This window comes from Serinus canaria, chromosome 4, assembly GCF_022539315.1.
Source record: "Serinus canaria isolate serCan28SL12 chromosome 4, serCan2020, whole genome shotgun sequence".
Lineage (NCBI taxonomy): Eukaryota > Metazoa > Chordata > Aves > Passeriformes > Fringillidae > Serinus > Serinus canaria.
This window is the reverse complement of record NC_066317.1, coordinates 54665067-54684226: the sequence shown is the minus strand read 5'-3', so window position 1 is coordinate 54684226 and position 19160 is coordinate 54665067. Positions and strand designations below refer to the sequence as shown.

The 19160-nt window shown below is 37.9% G+C and overlaps 1 protein-coding gene across 2 annotated transcripts in view; it reads right to left on the bottom strand.

The window, feature by feature from the left end:
* Positions 1 to 219: 219 nt before the first annotated feature.
* KCNIP4 (potassium voltage-gated channel interacting protein 4) overlaps positions 220 to 19160 on the bottom strand; it is a 178119-nt gene continuing 159178 nt past the window's right edge. For both annotated transcript variants that reach the window (XM_009099789.4, XM_009099804.4), the window contains 5 exons: positions 17210 to 17280; positions 10034 to 10141; positions 8609 to 8713; positions 7968 to 8030; positions 220 to 1127 (listed from right to left, as the gene is read on the bottom strand). In XM_009099789.4, coding sequence (XP_009098037.1) covers positions 1080 to 1127; positions 7968 to 8030; positions 8609 to 8713; positions 10034 to 10141; positions 17210 to 17280 — 395 coding nt within the window. In that variant the 3' untranslated portion in view covers positions 220 to 1079. The remainder of the gene's footprint in view (positions 1128 to 7967; positions 8031 to 8608; positions 8714 to 10033; positions 10142 to 17209; positions 17281 to 19160) is intronic.

Here is a 19160-nt window from a genome sequence, read left to right as displayed (position 1 = left end):
GAAATTTTCATTGTTTTCCTGGTTTTGTCTCATAGTTAAAGGTATTACAAAAAGATGAAATAGATGTTAGCCTCTAGCAGTCATTATTAGTGGAGGTTACTATGTAGTGATGTTCATTCTCAGCACTAAAGTTTGATGGCAGTTTTCAAAATTTCATGCCTTTTTCTTCATTAAAGGCAGAAAGACACATACTTAAAAAGCAGTGTTAGGATACAGTTAAGGTTTCTTCATGAAATATTGGAAGTCAGAAGATCCTTAATTTTAAGCAAAGAATTTCTCATTCACATCCAAGAAGAATTAAAAATACAGTATGTAGGATTTCTGATATTCATGTCATAATAAATTAAGTGCAGACTTAGGTGAGATTGAGAGAAGCTTACTCATATTTTTTAGGGAATAAGAATATCCATAAGCAATTTGTTTGGTTGTTTGTTTGTTTTGTTTTATAACAGTTCTTGCTCTCAAGTTACCTGTTTAGTTATGTTTGGGTTTTGGCGGTTTTTTCTGAAGAGAAAAACAAGTCAAAGTTGGAAGGCAATTATAGCAAGGTGTGCATTGCACATTTATTATAGCATTTTAACTCAAAATATTATTCAAAAATAATGACTACACTATAGAAATATGAGAAGAAAATAAATTGTAATGCCTCTGTATAAATTAGAAGCTAGAGATTTAAGAAGTACATTTTAACACCTGGAGCTTAGTCCAGTACAAATGAGTAGCAAAACTAAGAATATTTATTTATTCTCTGTGTTATTGTATCTTTTTTAACTAGGGGTTGGAATGGTAATAAAGGTGCATAATGTCAGTTGTATTTTTTGTTTTTTGAGTTTGTAGTAAGAACCTGATTTTTCAGTACAGTCCTATTAATTAAATAGCCACTGTGGAAGTGCTAGATAGTATAATTTAGAAAGGGTTTTTTGTTGGGAAGGGTTTATAATAAAAAATTTACTTGCATAATACATTTCTCAGTGTAAAGCTGAGTAACTTTATTTATGATAAAGTGGGAAATCCATTTTTTTAGATAATGTTGCAGAATAGTTCATATTTGTCCATTAGTTGTAGACCTAAAGTCTTCATTAAATCACATTTTCAAAGAGCTGCATGGATCGCATTATATTCTCATCCTGTAAAAGAAGACAACACATAACCAAAAATCACACACCATTACAAATGTAGTTGGTGGATATCTATACTGAAATGTGGTAAAACATTTTAGTTAACTGCAACTTTTTTTTCAGCTTGTTTGGAGAAATGGTTAGCAGAAAAAGATTGTTAATGGGTCCATGCTTAAATAAGTTTTTCTGGATTTCAATGAAACCAAAACAATTCTGTCAAGAATACAAAAGCATATTAAGAAAATTAGATCTGTAACATTTCTGAGGTTATCGGTTTATATTCAGGATAACAGAATACACCTAGACAATAAATACTGATGGAATAGTTGTATCAAGTGTGAATCTGTACATGTAATGCACAGTACACAGGATTCTTCTTTCAATCCTAAGGCTTCTGCTTCATAGTTAGGGATGACTAAGAAAAATAGACTGAAGTGTGCACAATTGCTGGGCCAAAATCAGTCAGTTTAACAAGTATCACCACAGCACTCTTCAGCTCCTCTATTCAGACTTTCTGTGGGTTCACACTGAAAGAGTGTGTGACTGCTTCTAACTGCTACTTCTGCTTTGATTGCTTTGCATTATTTGTATTTTTAAAATAAAATATTCATCTTTCCAGTTCCATATTATACCAACACATCACCGTGCTCCAGATTTTATCAGTAGGTAACTCTCAGCACAGCAATTAGCAAAAAATATTTTTGTTTGTAAGCTTTACATTTCAGTGTAAAGAAGAAAGAGTTACTTGCAGTAGCCCATATTTGTTGACTTTCTGGATGCAAAGCACAAAACAATATATATACACACAACATAAGAATTTATTACATGCTTATTTAGCATTTGCTGGTCTCCACTGTAATGATCCCTCTCTTTAGTACTTTCTTCAGAGATGATAAAGCCATCTTTAATTTTATTGAATAAAAAGACTGAATTGTAGATTATTTTTGGACGTTTCAAGAAAAATCTGCATCAAAAACCCACTTCTTAGAAAGGTTATCTCAATAGTATTCTCCACTACTGATAAGTATGTGAGCTTTCTGTACATTAATCTTCCAGTAACACATGTTCAGTATCAATTTCCAGTTAAATTAGTCACTGTTCAGTCTAGTGGGTGATTTGCTTTGTAGAAAATGACAAGTCTGATAATTAGCTTAATTTATGTTATGAAACATGCACAGTGGGGTTTTTTATCTTTGATTCCGTATGCCATCTGAAGTGATGCTGCTGTAGGGAATGATCTGTGTGCTATTCTGTACAATAAAATAACTTAGTTAAGCAATGATATGTAATTTCAAAAATACACTATATAGGCTAATGCTTGAAAATTTTGTAAAGCAAAGCTACTATATTAAATTACTGAAAGTTAAAATAAATGATCCTTTTCCTCACTGCATTGCTTTGAAACATCAATAAACTAGTGAATATCACTGATGTAAGGCTAACAGTTTAACTTAACTCGCTTGTCATATAATTAGTACAAATGTTTTTGTATTTAAACTAGCATCTACACTCAGTAAATGTGCAAGCAAACAACGTGCTCTGAATCTGTGAATTGTTTTGACACTTCCTAACCATTTTACTGCATATGTATTATCATGAATGAAACTGGTAGTTTTCTAAAATCAACTCCATATTTCTGAGGCTGGCTGTTTCTTTGCAGAAGTCTTCCAATGCCACTCCCTTAGTCAGTCAAATTAGAAGAGTCTTCACAAGAAAATACAGGCTTGTCATAATATTTAGAACATGATAAGTTTTAGTAGCTTTTTTTGTCATCTTTAAAAAAAATACCAAAAAAAACCAGAAAACCAGATGCTTGCATTAGAATTCCTTGGCAAGTGTATCTTTTTTCATTTGCCTCTTTTTTCAGTACATTTTCTATACAAATTTTCATATTAAACTTGTTAAAGAGTCCCTAATTCAAGAAAAAGGGATGTGTTAATGCATATGAAGCATTGTCCATATGAAGCATAAACCTGGATGAATGAATTTTGGCAGACCTGACCTACCTTTAAGCCAGTTTTTTGTAAATTTAAAATGGTTTCTTTGCTGTTTTCAGGGTAGCCCAAACCATCAACACTGTGTATGGAAAGGGTTACTCCAGCAGAAAATACCCGTGCCAGAAGCCTTTTTGTCACTATCAGAAGGACCTATGTCACTGGCCCTGACAGTCACCCATGCACTGTGCATGCCTTAGTCCCTTGACTGCTCTTTGTGGTGCTGCTGTCAATATGAGGCAATGCCCAAGTCAGACCATTTCCCACTGGCACCAGTCAGTGAAAGGAGGCAGGTAAGGAACTGGGAAGTGCTTAGCTCTTGAGGTACCCCCACTCCTGTGTCTCCAAACCTAGATCTGCTCTTTGGTAATTTATATGAAGCCAGACAAACAGCCACCACTTTCTGGGACACAGTCTGGCGTATCTAGGGCAGCATAGTCCATTTCTCCTGCGGGAGCAGAGACTGCTGGAGGCTGGATGGCAGACTGACATTCAAATGCATGTTTGGGGTAGGGAGGGCAGGGAAATGAGGTCATACATATTCCCTAGCTAAGATGGAGGGAGGATGAGGGGAAGAACCATTCTACTTATATCCTTCTACCCAGTGTCCAGAGAAGACAGCACTCAAAGCCTGAATGCTTTATACTTCCCTGCATAACTGTTTCAACACTTTCTGAATGGACAGGCCATTCTTTGCAATGGGACTGTGAATTAAGAGCGTTGAACCACCTGTATACCTCAGACTGTACAGTGCCACTGCACTGATAGTTGTGCCAAACAAGTGCTCAGCACAACAGCACAAATTTTTAGAAAGGCACATATATGCAAAATTAGTGTTTAAGAACACACCAAAGTCTCTTGATACTAGAAAAAAATAATCTCAGGAACATACCTGAGGAACCTGAAGTAGAACCTCTATTCAAAGATGTTTTGTTGTGTTCCTTCTTGCTTGTAAAGTAAGCATGCTACATTTCCTTTAGTTATTGCAAAACAGGAGTAAAAGGGATATACTTCTGCAAATCACTAAGTTGGGTTCCAACGCAAAGTAGAGGAACGCCAGTTCTCAGATATTAGCAAATCTTGCCTGAGATAACCTTCAAAGAAGAGGCTCCTGCAGCCTTTCCCTGGCAGAACACACTTCAGGTCTATTTAAAGATTCAGACATTACCTTTTTAGATCTCATACCTATCAGAATGTTAACAAAAGGTTTTCCTGCAGGTCTGGTTTTAAAAGCAGCAGTCATGTTCCTTTGTAAAATATGTAATCCTGAAAAGAGTGAAGCCACATTAACTCCTGAACTGAGTTTCTTGAAGGACTTTGATTGAAACCCAGTCACTAGTGGGGCTCTGCAGGGCTCATGCTCAACCAATTCTCTTCATTAATGACCTAGATGAAGGACTCAAAGGAATACTAAGCAAATTTATGGGCAGCACTAAACTAGGAAGAACTCTCCATTCACTCAAGGTCTGGGAGGCCCTGCAGGGAGACCAGGAAAAAACAGCGAGGTGTGTGAATGGCGCCGTTTTAGGTTTTGCCTTTTTTTCTATGATCTCTGTATTTTCACACATATATTTGTAGCTCTGTAGTCTATTGTATTAGTCTAGTGACTAGTTTTCCCAGTACTTTTCCATGGCCTTTCCCTAAGCAGAAAGAGATAACAAATTCCAGAGCTCCATGCTCTGGGGGGTACAAGGCCCCTGTCCTGTCTTGGCTCTCCCTGAGAACCAAGGCTGAGACCAGCTCTGTGAGATCCATTCTCATGGACAAAGTACAGCCAGTGCTGAAGGGGGCTTCAGAAAAAGGGCTTGACCTGGGGGGAAATTACATCACCACTTGTCCTCCTCATTGGTGCCTTTTATCAATTATGCTAATTTCCTAAAACCTAGAAAAATGTACTCACCTCTGGGGACAGTGGGCTTTTGTGGCCATCTTTCCATAACTACCTCTGAAGGCCTTCAAATAAAGATCTCCTTTTATATTACCTCCTTACTAAAATTATCTTGAGTTTCATTTTCCAGGTTGGGCAAAAGGTGACACAATCACCAACCATGTGAAGTTTACCTAGGGCCAGTTCTGGAATGTGCACCTGGGATGCTTGTGTTTATAGACTAGGGAACGTGAAGCTGGAGACCTGCACTGTGGAAAGGAACCTGGGCATCCTGCTCAGTGGAAAGTTGAACATGAGCCAGCAATGCCCTGGCAGCCACAAGGGCCAGCTCTGTCCTGGGGGACATCAGGCAGTGCATGGCCAGCTGGGCAAGGGAGGGATTGTCCTGCTCTGCTCTGAGCCGGGGCAGCCTCACCTTGAAAATTGCAGTTTAGGGTGCAATAATATAAAAAAGACATAAAGCTATTAGAGAACATTCAAAGGAGCCCATGAGGGTGGTGAAGGCTCTGGAGGAAAAGACCTATGAGGAGCATCTGAGGTCACTTGGTCTGTTCAGCCTGCAGAAAAGAAGATTGAGGGGAGACCTGATCTCTGAGCAGACACTGATCTCTGCTCTGGGGTGAACACTGACGGCACCTGAGGGAATGGCCTGAAGTTTATCAGGGAAGTTTAGGTTGCATATTAGGAAAAGGTTCTTCACCCAGAGGGTGGCTGAGCACTGGAACAGGCTCCCCAGGACAGTGGTCACTGTCAGCACCAAGCCTGACAGAGTTCAAGAAGTGTTTGGACAGTGCTCTCAGGCACATGGTTTGATTCTTGGGATATCCTACACAGGGACAGGAATTGGACTTTATTCTGATGAGTCTCATCCAACTCAGCATGTTCTAACCTCAAACCTCATTTCTAAAACCAAATCTTGATATAAACATGAATTACACATTTCAAAGCACAGAAGTCTTAAAATAAAAACAGTCTTATGTGGCAGAGAGACAAAAATTTAGGTATCAAGATACATGTTGTGTCAAAAAAACATAGCCACCATTGAAGTTAAAAGCAAGGGAAGGTGAGATAAATAGCATGATGACAATTGTAGCATTCTGTAGCATTCATTGTGTCTCCATCATGTCCCAGTTTAGAGAGCATCTCTCTAACGTGTATTCTGAATACTTAGAACAGGTAAATAAATCTTCTAACAGACTTGAGAGACGGAATTGCACTGGATAAGGAGAGCAGGCAATTGCTTACTAAAGGTATTAATTTTCTTTGTAAATTAATCATTCAGCCCATCACCATGATCGCTGTCATATGCAGATCAATGTGTCATTTAGCTTCCAGAATGCTACAGACCTCAGCTGGGAAATGAATCTCATCTCTGTTTCTGATGATCACACAGTGTTGGCAGAGGAAATGACTTTTGTTGGTATTGAGCAGGACTGACAAGCTGGAACCACAGTCAGTGCCACAGAGCACTGCTGACAGATGAGACACTGCCCAGTGCCTGTTGCTAAGGATACACAGAGCAGCCACAGTTAGCAGAGTTCTTGGCTGGCTTTTTTCCCTCCAAAATCAGTGGATTAAAATCAAACAAAATATCACTTACTAGGTAGCTGCACTCAAAAAACAACTCCAATGAATAGCTACATATGCATATAAAAATAGACTGCTTCTAGAGCATCTTTGAGCATCTAGAGATTTCCCTATTCCAAATAGTTAAAAAACTAAAAAATGCACTAAAAACATTTATCTTGATAGTCTTGTAATTGTCTGTCTCTTTATTACTCTGTTCTTGATGTAGAAGATAAGAATCAATAAGCAGGGGTTATATTGCTGGTCTCTATCAGCTTTGTATTAATCAGTCTGCTGGGTAAGGCATCAGTAGACAACGACTATGACTTCTTAAATGTGTCACTGTAACAATTAGTATCAGGCTCATTGGCCACATCAATTTACATAATGTAATCAGGCCTATCATATTCACTATGTCTAATGTGATGCTTTACTATACACAACAACCTTGATCTTGGGGTGTCCCATGTAGAGCCAGGAACTGGACTTGATTGTCCTGGTGGGTGCCTTCCAACTGAGCATATTCTATAATTCTATGAACCTCTTATCATGCCAAAAGCTAATGATTCTTATTTTATACTCTATCATGTTTCTTTTTCTTGCAATTTTAAACCGAAAAATTAACAGGATTTCCTTAAATTTATGAAAATACAACTTATCTTTCTTCATATCTTCTACTGGTCTGAGAAGAAGTTGGTTTCTGAAGAGCAGAGGAGTGAAAACAGTCTGTAACTCCTGCTTCAGAAGTTCTCTATCCTGGCTCTAGGGGCCAGGAACTGCTGGAAGAATTTTTTTCTTGCTGACAAGAAATTGACAGCTACTTGGGTAGCATAAAGGCTTGTGGCTGATAATCACTATCAGCTCACACCTTTGTCTTGAGAAAACTTGTCTGGTGTTAATTCTTGTCATCCAACACTTTGCAAGCCCCTTGCACTCTTTTTATAAGGCTTCACTGCTTATAAGCACATCACAACTCACTAAGAAACTCGCCCATGGACAATAAATTTTCAGGCAATATTATGTTTGCCATGATTATGTGCCAGTTGTGACAGAACTGTGTGGCCCAGCATGAGCAGAAGATAGAAATAAATATTCAGCTGAACGTAAAGAAACTTTTTTCCACCAAGTGTAAACAATACACTATTAAAGAGAGAAAGGATATTGGCACAGCTGTCTAATAAGCCCTGAGAGCTTGTGTATAACAGTTCTTTGGCAGATTCAGGCCACAAATTTATTTACACTGTTCAGTGTTTCTGTGTAATGGTGTGTGTAGATACTCTACCTTGGAAAATGCTGTCTCTGGTATCAATATCACCCTCACTGACACTCCAGAAATCTGTAAAGAGGTATGATAGAAATAACCAACAGATACACATTCAGTACTTAACACTGAATACTTACTTTCTGGCAGCTCTCAATGAATTCATCTATGGTAACTACTCCATCTTTGTTCTTGTCCATTTTCTGTATCAAAAAAAAAAAAAGGAAAAAGAAAGAAAGTACAGGAGTTGGGTTTGTGTGGCTAAGCTTTGATAGCAGGAGAGCTACAGAGTTGACTTCTGTGAGAAGCTGCCAGAAACTTCCCCCATGTGCAGCAGAGCCAATGCCAGCCAGCTCCAGGACCTGCTGCTGGCCAAGGCTGAGCAATCAGGAATTCAGCCCTTTGTTAGATTTTCTCTCCCCTGTTCATTTGAGGGGCAGAGTGAGAGAGAGGCTTTGGTGGGTGCCTGGCATCCAGACAGGGTCAACCCACCACAGTATGCTTCTCCTCCCGAATTCCTGTGTGAAACAAGTCCTTTTCATTGCTCATTTCAGTTACATGTCAGCCTAAGAACATCCAGTCCAAAAGTCATAGTAAATGACTTTTAGACTTAAAGAACTTTTGTTGAAAAAACAGGGTATGGTGAGTAGGTCTGGGAAACTTGAAATGGAACCACAGAGAATAGAAAGGATTACAGAACTGGAAGGATATGTTATAGCAATGAAAATCTTTATCTGCTCACAGAGCAGTCTTTTTTCAGCTTCTATGTTATGTGACCTACCTGGAAAAATGTTTCCACGTGTTGTCTCGGTGCGTCTTCTTTGAGAACAGGATAGGTGCATTTCCCCATCATATCGTATATTGCTTTCATGATATCAAGCATTTCCTGAAGAGGAAAAGATTGTTTCTGCACTGTAATGTGCATTTTCCCCACCAGCTCAGACAAAATTGCACCATTTGGTGAATCCTCAGCTGAGCATCCCAGGGTGGGGAGTGCAAGGACCTGCTGACAGTGTGGGCACCCATCACCCCAAGGGGCTCCTGCACTGCCCCTTCCCTGGCCTCTTTTCCAGATGACCTCCTAGTTCTTGGACACAGCAGTGCTGCTCTTTGACTTCTGAAATGTCCACTGCTTTAACTGCTTTAAAGAACACAATTTTTTAGGATTTGCATTTTAGAATAAAATTTTGGAATTCGCCTAGGTATTTTTTGGGTTTCTTTTTTTATGACTGAACAGATTCAAGAAGAAACTACTGAATTCTTAGAAATTCTAGCATCTGATTTTAGCTTTCATAGATGTATGATTTCAATTTCAAATGATTTATAATATGTGCAAGTTCATGGATTATGGGAAGAATCTCCCAATATCTGATTAATAAAAATAAAAGGGAAAATAAGTTCTGTAACAGCAAGTGAATGGCCAAAGCACATCACCTTCTTATAACTTATTTTCCCTAAAGAAAATGAAAACAACCATGAACACACCTACACTTATGCAGAGTCCTCCTTTCATATCATAATCTTTGAATTTTGAGTGGCTTGTGAAAATTTTAATAATTATAAAAACAAGTCATCTGTAGTATGCTAAGAAATGATTCTATACATTACTCTTTTGTAATGAACCTGAAGTGTTTTCTAAAAGTGTAAAATTATGAGTGTAATTTATATATTTGCATAAACCCCACTTAAAAAAACCCCCTCCCTATATTTTGATGAAATGCTCATTTAGTCCCACTTATTTTAAGTATGTGTTTGAATCCTTGCAGAATAAAAGATGCAGGAATCTTTCTTTATAAATCCTGTTTCTAGTAGTAAGAATTATTAGAGTAGACTAATAAAATAAGTAACAATTATTGCCTACATACTTAATTCATTTTTGTCCAAATATGCTATCAATCTGTTCTAGGAACTGTATGGGCAAATACATAGGCATAAGTTGAAGGCAACTATTTCTGTACCTCTTAAGCTCAGAAACATAATTTCTGAAGAATTCTGAACTTTTGCAATTTCTATAAAGATTTTTCCTTTTCGATGCTCTTATATGCCTTTAAAATGAGACAATTACTTTAATTTTTAGTTTGTCTAACTTCACAATATCTGATAACTTGTTAACACATTCAATTTGACAATGAAACCATTATTCTCTGAATGCAGAACTTAGCTATCAGCATTCACTTTCAGTGATTACATAAGAATTAGATCTTACCTCTTTAGTTATATATCCATCCTTATTTATATCATACAAGTTGAAAGCCCAGTTCAGTTTCTCCTGTACTGTCCCTCGGAGTAAAATTGAGAGACCCATAACAAAATCCTAAATAGACAAAAGGTCTTGGTCAGTTGGAAATGAGCAGTTTTCCTCAAAACCTCAGAAATCCAGAATAATGCATTTGTCAGAAGTATGAAAAGATGTGTTGTTTCAAATTTCTTTGCTTCACTGTGAGTGCTAATGATTACTGGATTAACAATCCAGGCACTATTTCCTACACTCATAATTAATAAGTAAATTGAGTTATTTTCTCTAAAGTGAACATAATTTCCTGTCAGTGGCTGTATCCTCTGAAAAGCCTATGTCTCACATAAGCAGTTCCTGTTGAAGTGAATACCAGGAAAAAGCCATCCCCATGGTTTAATGGTCCAAGGAAAGCTTAAATGGTAGTTAGAATAATCTAAGCACAGGAGACCAATCTGGGGAGAACTATGTACTAAGGAACATTAAATTCTTGTTAAATCTCTACCTTGTTAAAGTGGAATATGTAGTTCCCAGATCCCTTAGATCAATCTGTTGCAGCCAATATTTCAAACTTCATGTACAACACTGCATACCTCAATTCTTATTGCTTTTATTGGAAGTATGATAGGGAACAATAAATATATTACATGTCCACGTGCCATTTTAATGTTTTTGCCACCCACCAATGCTCTATTGCTGCAGAGCTATTCCACAGAAATGAATCAGAAGGCTTTTCAGATTATTTATATGCAGTATTTGGTTATAGATTTTTTTTTCATATCAAATACTCTTTTGACAGCACAAACCTCATTTACATTTCGTAAGCATTGTCCAGATTGCAGAAAATATCAACTCCCATCACCTCTCTTCTGTATTTCTCAGCATGTTAATTCAATTTTGTAAACAATAGCTTTTTTTTTTGGCCTAACCATCTCCTCCACCTCCTTTTATTTGATAAGCATATGAACCCATAAATTTGTGAAATGCCTTCATAATACATTGAGCAGAATATGGCAAGTGTGTACATTTAAATGTGTCTTTCTACATTGCTTGCAATGACATACAGGAAGTGTTAGAGTAACATTAAAGTAGAGACAATAAAAGCCAAAATATTTCTTATTTGCACCAGCAAGGCTTTGCATTTTGTCTAATGCAGGAACAACAAGGACTACACTGAGGTTAGACATAAATTTAAAAGGCCTGGTGTACCACAAAGTCAAATAAACATACCTGATACACTGAAGTGTGCACAGGTGTCATGGACTCAGGGGGTCTAGTAGGCACAGACAACTCTTCTGACAGCTTCAGTCTTTTTAACAATTCAATTGGCATGCTCTAGGTTTTCTTAGTCTGTCAAAAATTTCTGTCTTATTGGTATATATGCCCTTTGGACTAAATGGCTACATGAATCTTGAAAGAATTTTGGTCATCTTGACTACATCTCAATGACTAATTGAGGGTCACGGGGTTAAATCTCCAAACAGTTCTTTAACAATGTACTATTAAACATTAAATTGTTCAAGAATTTCAGAACAGATTTGATCACATTACAGCATTAGCAATTAACCTTTTTAATTTGGTACCTTTTTAAAAAGTAACCTTTTTAATTTAGATGTCTTCAAATCTTTTCTGCACGGTTTTACATTCTTAATGTAGCTTCTCCTTAAATCTTTTGTGAAGGTCCTCAGGTGCATTATTTTCTTAGATTATAAGTAAGACCTGTGAATTTATTTTTATTTTGGCACCACAACATTTTAAAAATTTATTTTATCTAAAATAAATCCATTTTTGATTTCTTGTTCAATTCTCTTTGTTCCCTTCTGTGATGTACCACCTGTGTTAGCTGGTTTCCTGGAATCATTTCTACCCCCATTTCCAAGGCTACCCTTCTAACGTAGGTTTAAAGAAAAAACCCTTGACTTTATATTGTTTTTTATGGGATTGGGGGTTGTTTAAAAGCAGAGACAACTCAAAAACCTTCCAGGTATGTGCTCTAAACATTGCAGCAGTGAGTCATCTCCTTCCCTACTGCGTGTTTTGGGATCACACATAGTTCAAGCACATTGCCTTTGTCTGAGTGTTGTGCAGGAGTAATCTCAGGAACCATAGAAAGGATTTTTCATAATAAGAAGTTGTGATGAGCTGGATAAGGACCAGCTAGGATGGGATGTCTTTTCTACATACTTACTTTCAAGCAACTGAAGAACACAGTAAGAAACTCATACAGAAATGGAGTATCTGGTTCAGTGGATATAGGCCAAATCCACGGGGTATTTTGGGCTAGAGCCTTGAAAGGCAAAATGCTCTGCACGGTGGAAGGCAATGTGTGTGTCAGGAGCAGTGCAGCCATTCTGGCTGTTCAGCTAACAATCCAGTGCAGAAAGCCACAGCAAAGCAGCAGTGCAGAGGGAAGCAGCTAAACTCAGGGAGCAGCTGCCCACCTCTATGCATGTAACCAGCAACTCAGTAATGCACGAATCACACACACCATTCAGCAAAGAGCACGAGCACAAGTCCCTATTACAGTACCAGAGCACCCAGATGCTGTTTTCCCTCCTGGTTTAGACATGTAATTTCTAGGGAGAGAGGAATTCTTTCTACTTTTAGAATCTCTTTATTTTTTAAGAAAATTCCACCACACTCAGATACATCCATGCTGTGAGAATGCTGTCACTGCCCACTGAGAGGGATGGTCCTGCTCAGCTGAGCACCTAATGGGGAGAGGTGCATCTGATCTAGAGTGACAAAGGAGCCTAAAACAGGAAATCTGAGCTGAGACAACTCTAGGTTGGGTCTTTCTTCAATCTGTGACAGTGAAGTCAGAAACACAAAAGTCTCTGCCTTGGTACTTGCCTTTACTCCTTTCCACAGCTTCCTGTTTGTAACTTGCCAGCTTCCTGCAGAGCATGCTAATACCTGTTAAGACCTCCTTCCGTGCCTAATTTTGATTCTTCAGGAAAGGGGGATGTCTCACTGAAGGGGTGCAAAATGCAGCTGTACCAGAACCTCTGTGTACTCAGAGCCTGCTGACATTTCTGTTCTGCACTACAGCTGTAGAGAATGTCTGGTTGTGATCTGGAATGAACTTGTATTTGTGGGGGTTTTTTCAGCAGTGATTAATTATCTCCTAGCAAGGTTGTTGATGACTTTCTGATTGCTTTATCTCTCAGCAAATCTTTGGGGATCATTAGTTCATTAATAAAATAATTAACAAGCTTATTAGTGTGCTGTCTCAAATCCATAGGAAAGCTTAAAATTATTCACCTGGTCATGTGTTCCTTTATGTCTTTTTCAGAAGTAGGTAGGCAGGAACCGTAATCCACTTTTAAATTTAGATTTTAGGATTTTGAAAAGGAATCAAGTGATAGCACAGAAGTGGTGGAGGATTGGTGTATGTAAAACAAAGGTCACAGAGAAGGAACTGCTCCTAAAAGGAAACTTATTTCTTTGTAGCTGCTTTAAATCAGATGGTGTTAAAATGCTTATGAGATCACCACTCACTAAAAAAAATGAGCTCATTTCCTACATGACATGGACAAACCTTTTTGTGTTGAACCCACAAAGCAAGAATCAGGCTTGTGAACCTTACGAAATTCAACGGGGCCAAGTTCAAAGTCCTGCACCTGGATCAGGGCAATCCCAAGCCTAAATAAAGGCTGGGCAGAAAATGGATTTAGAGCAGCCCTGAGGAAAAGGACTTGGGGATTTTGGTTGATGACAAACTCAACATGAACCAGCAATGTGTGCTTGCAGCCCAGAAAGACAGCCATGATCTGGGCTGCATCAAAATAAACGGACTAGAAGGTCAAGGAAGGTGATTCTGCCCCTCTTGGCTCTCATGAGACCCCACCTGGAATACTGCATCCAGCTCAGGGGCTGAATGACACAGACCTGCTGGAACAAGTCCAGAGGACTGGAGCACCTCTGCTATGAAGACAGGCTGAGAGCTGGGCTTGTTCAGCCTGGGGAAGAGAAGGCTCCAGGGACACCTTAGAGCACCTCCCATTTCCTAAGGAGAGCCTACAAGAGAGCAGGGGAGGGACTCTGCACAGGGACCTGTAGGAACAGGACAAGGGGGAATGGCTTTAAACTGACAGAGTAGGTTTAAATTAGCTATTAGGAAGCAACTCTTCACTGAGAGGATGGTGAGGCACTGGAACACATGTCCCAGAGAAGCTGTGAATGCCCTATTCCTGGAAGGGTTTAAGATCATGTTGGATGGGGCTTCAAGCAACCTCTTCTAGTGGGAGGTGTCCTGCCCTTGGCAGGGGGATGGGAACGAGATGATCTTCAAGGTCCCTTCCAATCCAAGGCATTCTATGATTCCATGACTTACTTAACCCCTGCCTTCACAATACTGCCTGGGACACCACTTTTATTATTAGTGAAATATGAAGCTGTGTTTGATCTTATGAACTGTACTCCTCTCTGGAAATGAGTTAGCATGCTTGCTAATTTATTAACCAATATAAGTTTGGTTTTGATTAAATATGACAGAAGTCTTTAAACATCTCCATTGTGTTTGGGCATGGCATTGTGCTTTAAAGCACTGAGAATTTGTGGGATTATTGAATGACTTTCAGCAAGGTCACATTTAGAACAACCTCAATCTGCATCTACAACAAATGAAGGATACTGATTAGGATATTTGCATGTGTGTGCAATGAGCTTTACTTTGACAATGTGTCTAAAGTTAATTAGTCTCCATTTTTCTGACTGTGTAAATAGCTTTGAGGCCAGATCTTTATTTTGGCTCAATGACAATATACATGCAGCAAATGAAAACCTTGCTTTTATATCTGTCTCTGTCTAATGGAAAAAAAAACTTCACTAACAGGCCCAAAGAGCTCTCCAATAGTTGGGTCACTGGGTCTTCAGAAACTCTGTCATATTAAAACAAAATTAGTTCACAAAACAAATTAAATGAACTAGTCTCAAAATTAATACAATCATGGGATAAGGAGAGACAAGTTCAAGTCCCTAATTTTATAAGTTTGGTTTTTATGCTACATAAATCCTTCATGTAGAGATCCTGGCTCATTACCAAAGAGCATACAGATTTAGGGATGACAAAACTCTAAGGACTCTAAGGACACAGAAATCTCACCAAGAAATCTCAACTGAGGTATGCATTTAAGCTGTGCTCAGATCTAACTTTGCATTGTTGATGGTTAAAAATTTAAGGAAAAAAGGGCAAAAAACTAAAGCAAATTCTCTTTTTTACCTAAAACTCCAGCTCCTACTGCTTTATGGGAAATTGAGAGTGCAGCACATAAAAAAAAAAGTCACTCTTATCAACAAAAGAATTTTGCTGCCATTTCAGATTTTGATAATCTTCTTTTATCCAGAAGATAGACAGAGTATTTTCATCATAGGTAATTATAGTAAATTGTATTTACTCCTACACTTTGATATAGAAAGTACTTTGGAAAGAATGATTATTTTTTCTCCAAACTTCTAAACTACTCCTCTACCTTTTGAGCTGTTTACTTTTGTTGTTTTTCTAATGGAAATTAGAAAACTAGAATAAAGATTGGAATAGAAAGAAAATGGCACAGCTGCACCTAGGATTAAAAGGAGCAGGACAAAAATGAGATTATTGTATTTTGCACATTTCACAATATCTTCTTCTACATTTTGCAACTATTTTCATGTGATTAGGAAAAAAAAAACATATATTTTTAACTTCAGGAGGATGCTTTTAGAATGGCCATCATGCAGTTTGAAAGTATAATGTTGCTACAAGGACACAGAAACAAGAGTCTTTTGACAGCAGTAGAGTTATGCTGGATTCAAAATTAGTGCAGATAATATGAAAGCCTGGATCACTCATGTCTGCCTTGATATTGAACAAAAGTTCAGCACCTCTGCTTTTATTTTCCTGATTTATTTTATTCCAAAGCCCTTTTTTCGTGCAAAAACTGGAACTCTGAGATAATCAAAGTGCTCCCAATCCAGTGCAGTTCTTAAGACTTTCTGCCTGAAATACAAATGTCAACGAATTGACCAGAAAAGGTACAAACATTTCTTTCATTCCCATTCTTTTTCATGATAATTGCAGAAATAATTTTCAACTACTCATTGTAAAAATAATTTTTCTCAATGTGCCTGCTGTTGCTGTAACTGAAAGAGGGGAAGTTAAAGTTAGACACACAAAAGAAATTCTTTACTGGGAGGGTGGTGAGGCATGGCACAGGTTGCTCATAGAAGTTGTGGATCCCCCAGCCCTGGAAATGCTCAGGGCCAGGTTGGATGAGGCAGCTTGGTCTCCTGGGAGGTGCCCCTGTCCATGGCAAGGGCTTGGAACTGGGTGATCTTTAAGATCCTCTACAATGCAAATCATTCTACGATTCTGTAATTAGATCAGAGGAATCCTTGCATATTACAAGAAGACATGTATGTACAGAAGGCATTAATTAATCCTCCATTCCTGCTCCTAGTGAGTGCATTTATCACAATCCAATCAAAAGTTAAATGGAAATAATTAGTTCATTATAATCAAAACCAAAGAAAACATGACAAAACAAACATATCCTTTTTCAAATGAATTTATTTTTTTTTAATTCTACAGCTTAAAATATTATCTCCTTTGCAGTATTTTGCACACCCTGTTCTCATCTACAGTGTTGCAGTAAGGTCTCTTTTTTCCATATTATATTGTGTGGATGACATCAGCCTTACCAGGGAAAGGCAGAACTGGGAAAAAAGATTGGGCAGGTAAATGGAGGAAGAATGAATTTCCAACTCTTGTGCTTTTAAAACATTTGCTTTAAAGCTTTTTTCTAGAACTTTCTGGAAACTAAGTACGAAAAATCCGATTTTGGCTGAGTCATCCCCATAACATTAGTTTAGTTCAGAGATCTCTTGCAGAGGCAGACAGGGAGAACCATTTCAGGTAACTTGTGTATAAATTGGGTTACCTTTTAAATTGACAGATTTTAAAAAATATTATGTAGTAGCACAGTCTGAGTTACCGTTATGGAATATACAACTGCAAAGTAATGACTTTTTTTATTACATTGGAAAAACTCGAAACTTGAGTCACATCACCTAAATTTTCCCTAATGTGAGCCAGCCACCAAAGTGGACTTCATTACAAGGAATGGCAAAGTATTCAATTTTATAGAAATAAGCAATGGCATCACTTACCTCAAAACTTACAGATCCATTGTGATCAGTGTCAAATGCATTAAACAGAAAATGTGCATATGTTGTGGAATCTAAAATTTAAAGCAGAAAAAAGATTCACAGTAAGTACATCTTATTTAATAAAATTTAATTTAATTCTATTAAACTATTTGATGCCAAGATATATTTTGATACCAAAATTTCATAGCAAGAGTAGCTTTCCAGTGAAATTTAAATTTCCTTTCTGGCAGGAGAGGAGGGATAAGTTATAAGTGCAAAAAAACCAAAAAATGAAAAATTCTGTCTGGAATATCTCTATTCATTTTTATTCTTGTGTTTGCTAATCACTGATATCTGAGCAAATAGCAAAGATGACATACTATTGTACTCTGGAACAGCCTGTTTTAACAGGAACACTGACTGTGACAGGGAGCACATGCCTACAATGAAGACTGTGTTCATTTTCTCCTGTTAAATGAGGGAAGCAGACCCCACCCTCACTGCACACCATGTGTGCTGGTTTTGCTCTGCACACAGATCTGTTCCCCAGGTTGAAGCTGATCTTGTCAGAAAGCTGCTGCTGTGGTTGGGTCTGATGCTCACCCACAGGTGAGAGGAAAGCCTCTCCTGAGAAGCAGAATCTTAAAGCTGGCTTGCTGCTGAATTCCCATGATTGTGGCATTAGGGCTTGGAAAAATTGGCTGTGACTCACTAAATGGTCAGTAAGACTCTGAAAGATGACCTTAAACAAATCATCCCTTCACTATTTGCATACTTACTAAACCTCCTCCCCAGTGCATATTGACTCATTTCAGAAATGCGAGACAGCATGAATATAAATCTGTCAAGACTGTAACTTTTGTAAATATCCATCCTTTTATTTCCACTGAATGCCTTCCAAAATGTACAACTTGCTCCAGGAGTAATATATTGTGGGGAGAGCACTTATCCAGAGACAGCCCTCTGGATGTGAGGGAGAAGCTGCTGGGGTTAAGGGAAGTCAGCTGTCCTCAGTGGTTTTCCTTCCCTCAAAATCATGCAAATTAACGAAGGACGAGGGTTTATTTACTTTTAATACTCCCTTTTCCCTTTCTACCTCATATGTTTACAATAATTGTAGGCTAATTAACATTAACCTCACAAATTATTAATAAAGGGCAAAGTGTTATGAAATCAGCGTCCCCTTTGCAGAACAAACTCCCTCTCATGGAAAAACCTGATCAATGCTGAAATACCATTTTCTGATTTATTGGCATTAGCCCACTTTACCTTTCATATCAATCCTGCAAACCTTTATTTTTCACAGCCCAAAATACTGCTTTGTCTTAACTGAGCAATAGTGTGGTGACACTCAGCTGAAATGCCACCTAGACTCTGAGGAACCAGATATACCAAAACTGAAAGCTTTGTGCTTCACAAATTCAGACCTGAAGAAAATTCTCTGGTCTTACTTCCATATGTTTCTTTTGAATGATGTGAGATAATCATAACAAGGAAAACCTGCAATCTTTAAAACCTGTCTGTTAACATATTTTCAGAGAATTAAATCCCCACCCCAAGTATTTGAGAGAGTCATTCATTCTTCCATGTGTCCAGTAACCACTGTAATTACTTAGGCACAGCTTGGCAGACACATTCACACTTCAGCTGAAAAATGTAAATTTGTTGACTACAGTTTATATTTAGCATTTTAATAGTCATATTTTCTATAATCTACTGAGACTTCTGTTGTGCAACAGAATATACTATGTAAATCATCTTCAGGGAAAAAAATATGTTTTAGAGGTATAATTACTGTAAAAGGAATTTTAAATACCTTCCTATTCTCTTGACACCCATTTCTTAAAAACATCTGAAATATTCCTGGTTATTTTCTGTATATGTACAGAAAACAGAAAGGGATTGTAATTTTGTTGTCCATGCATGATACAATATGCTACTCTTTTTTGTATGATGGTATATTAAAAAAAGT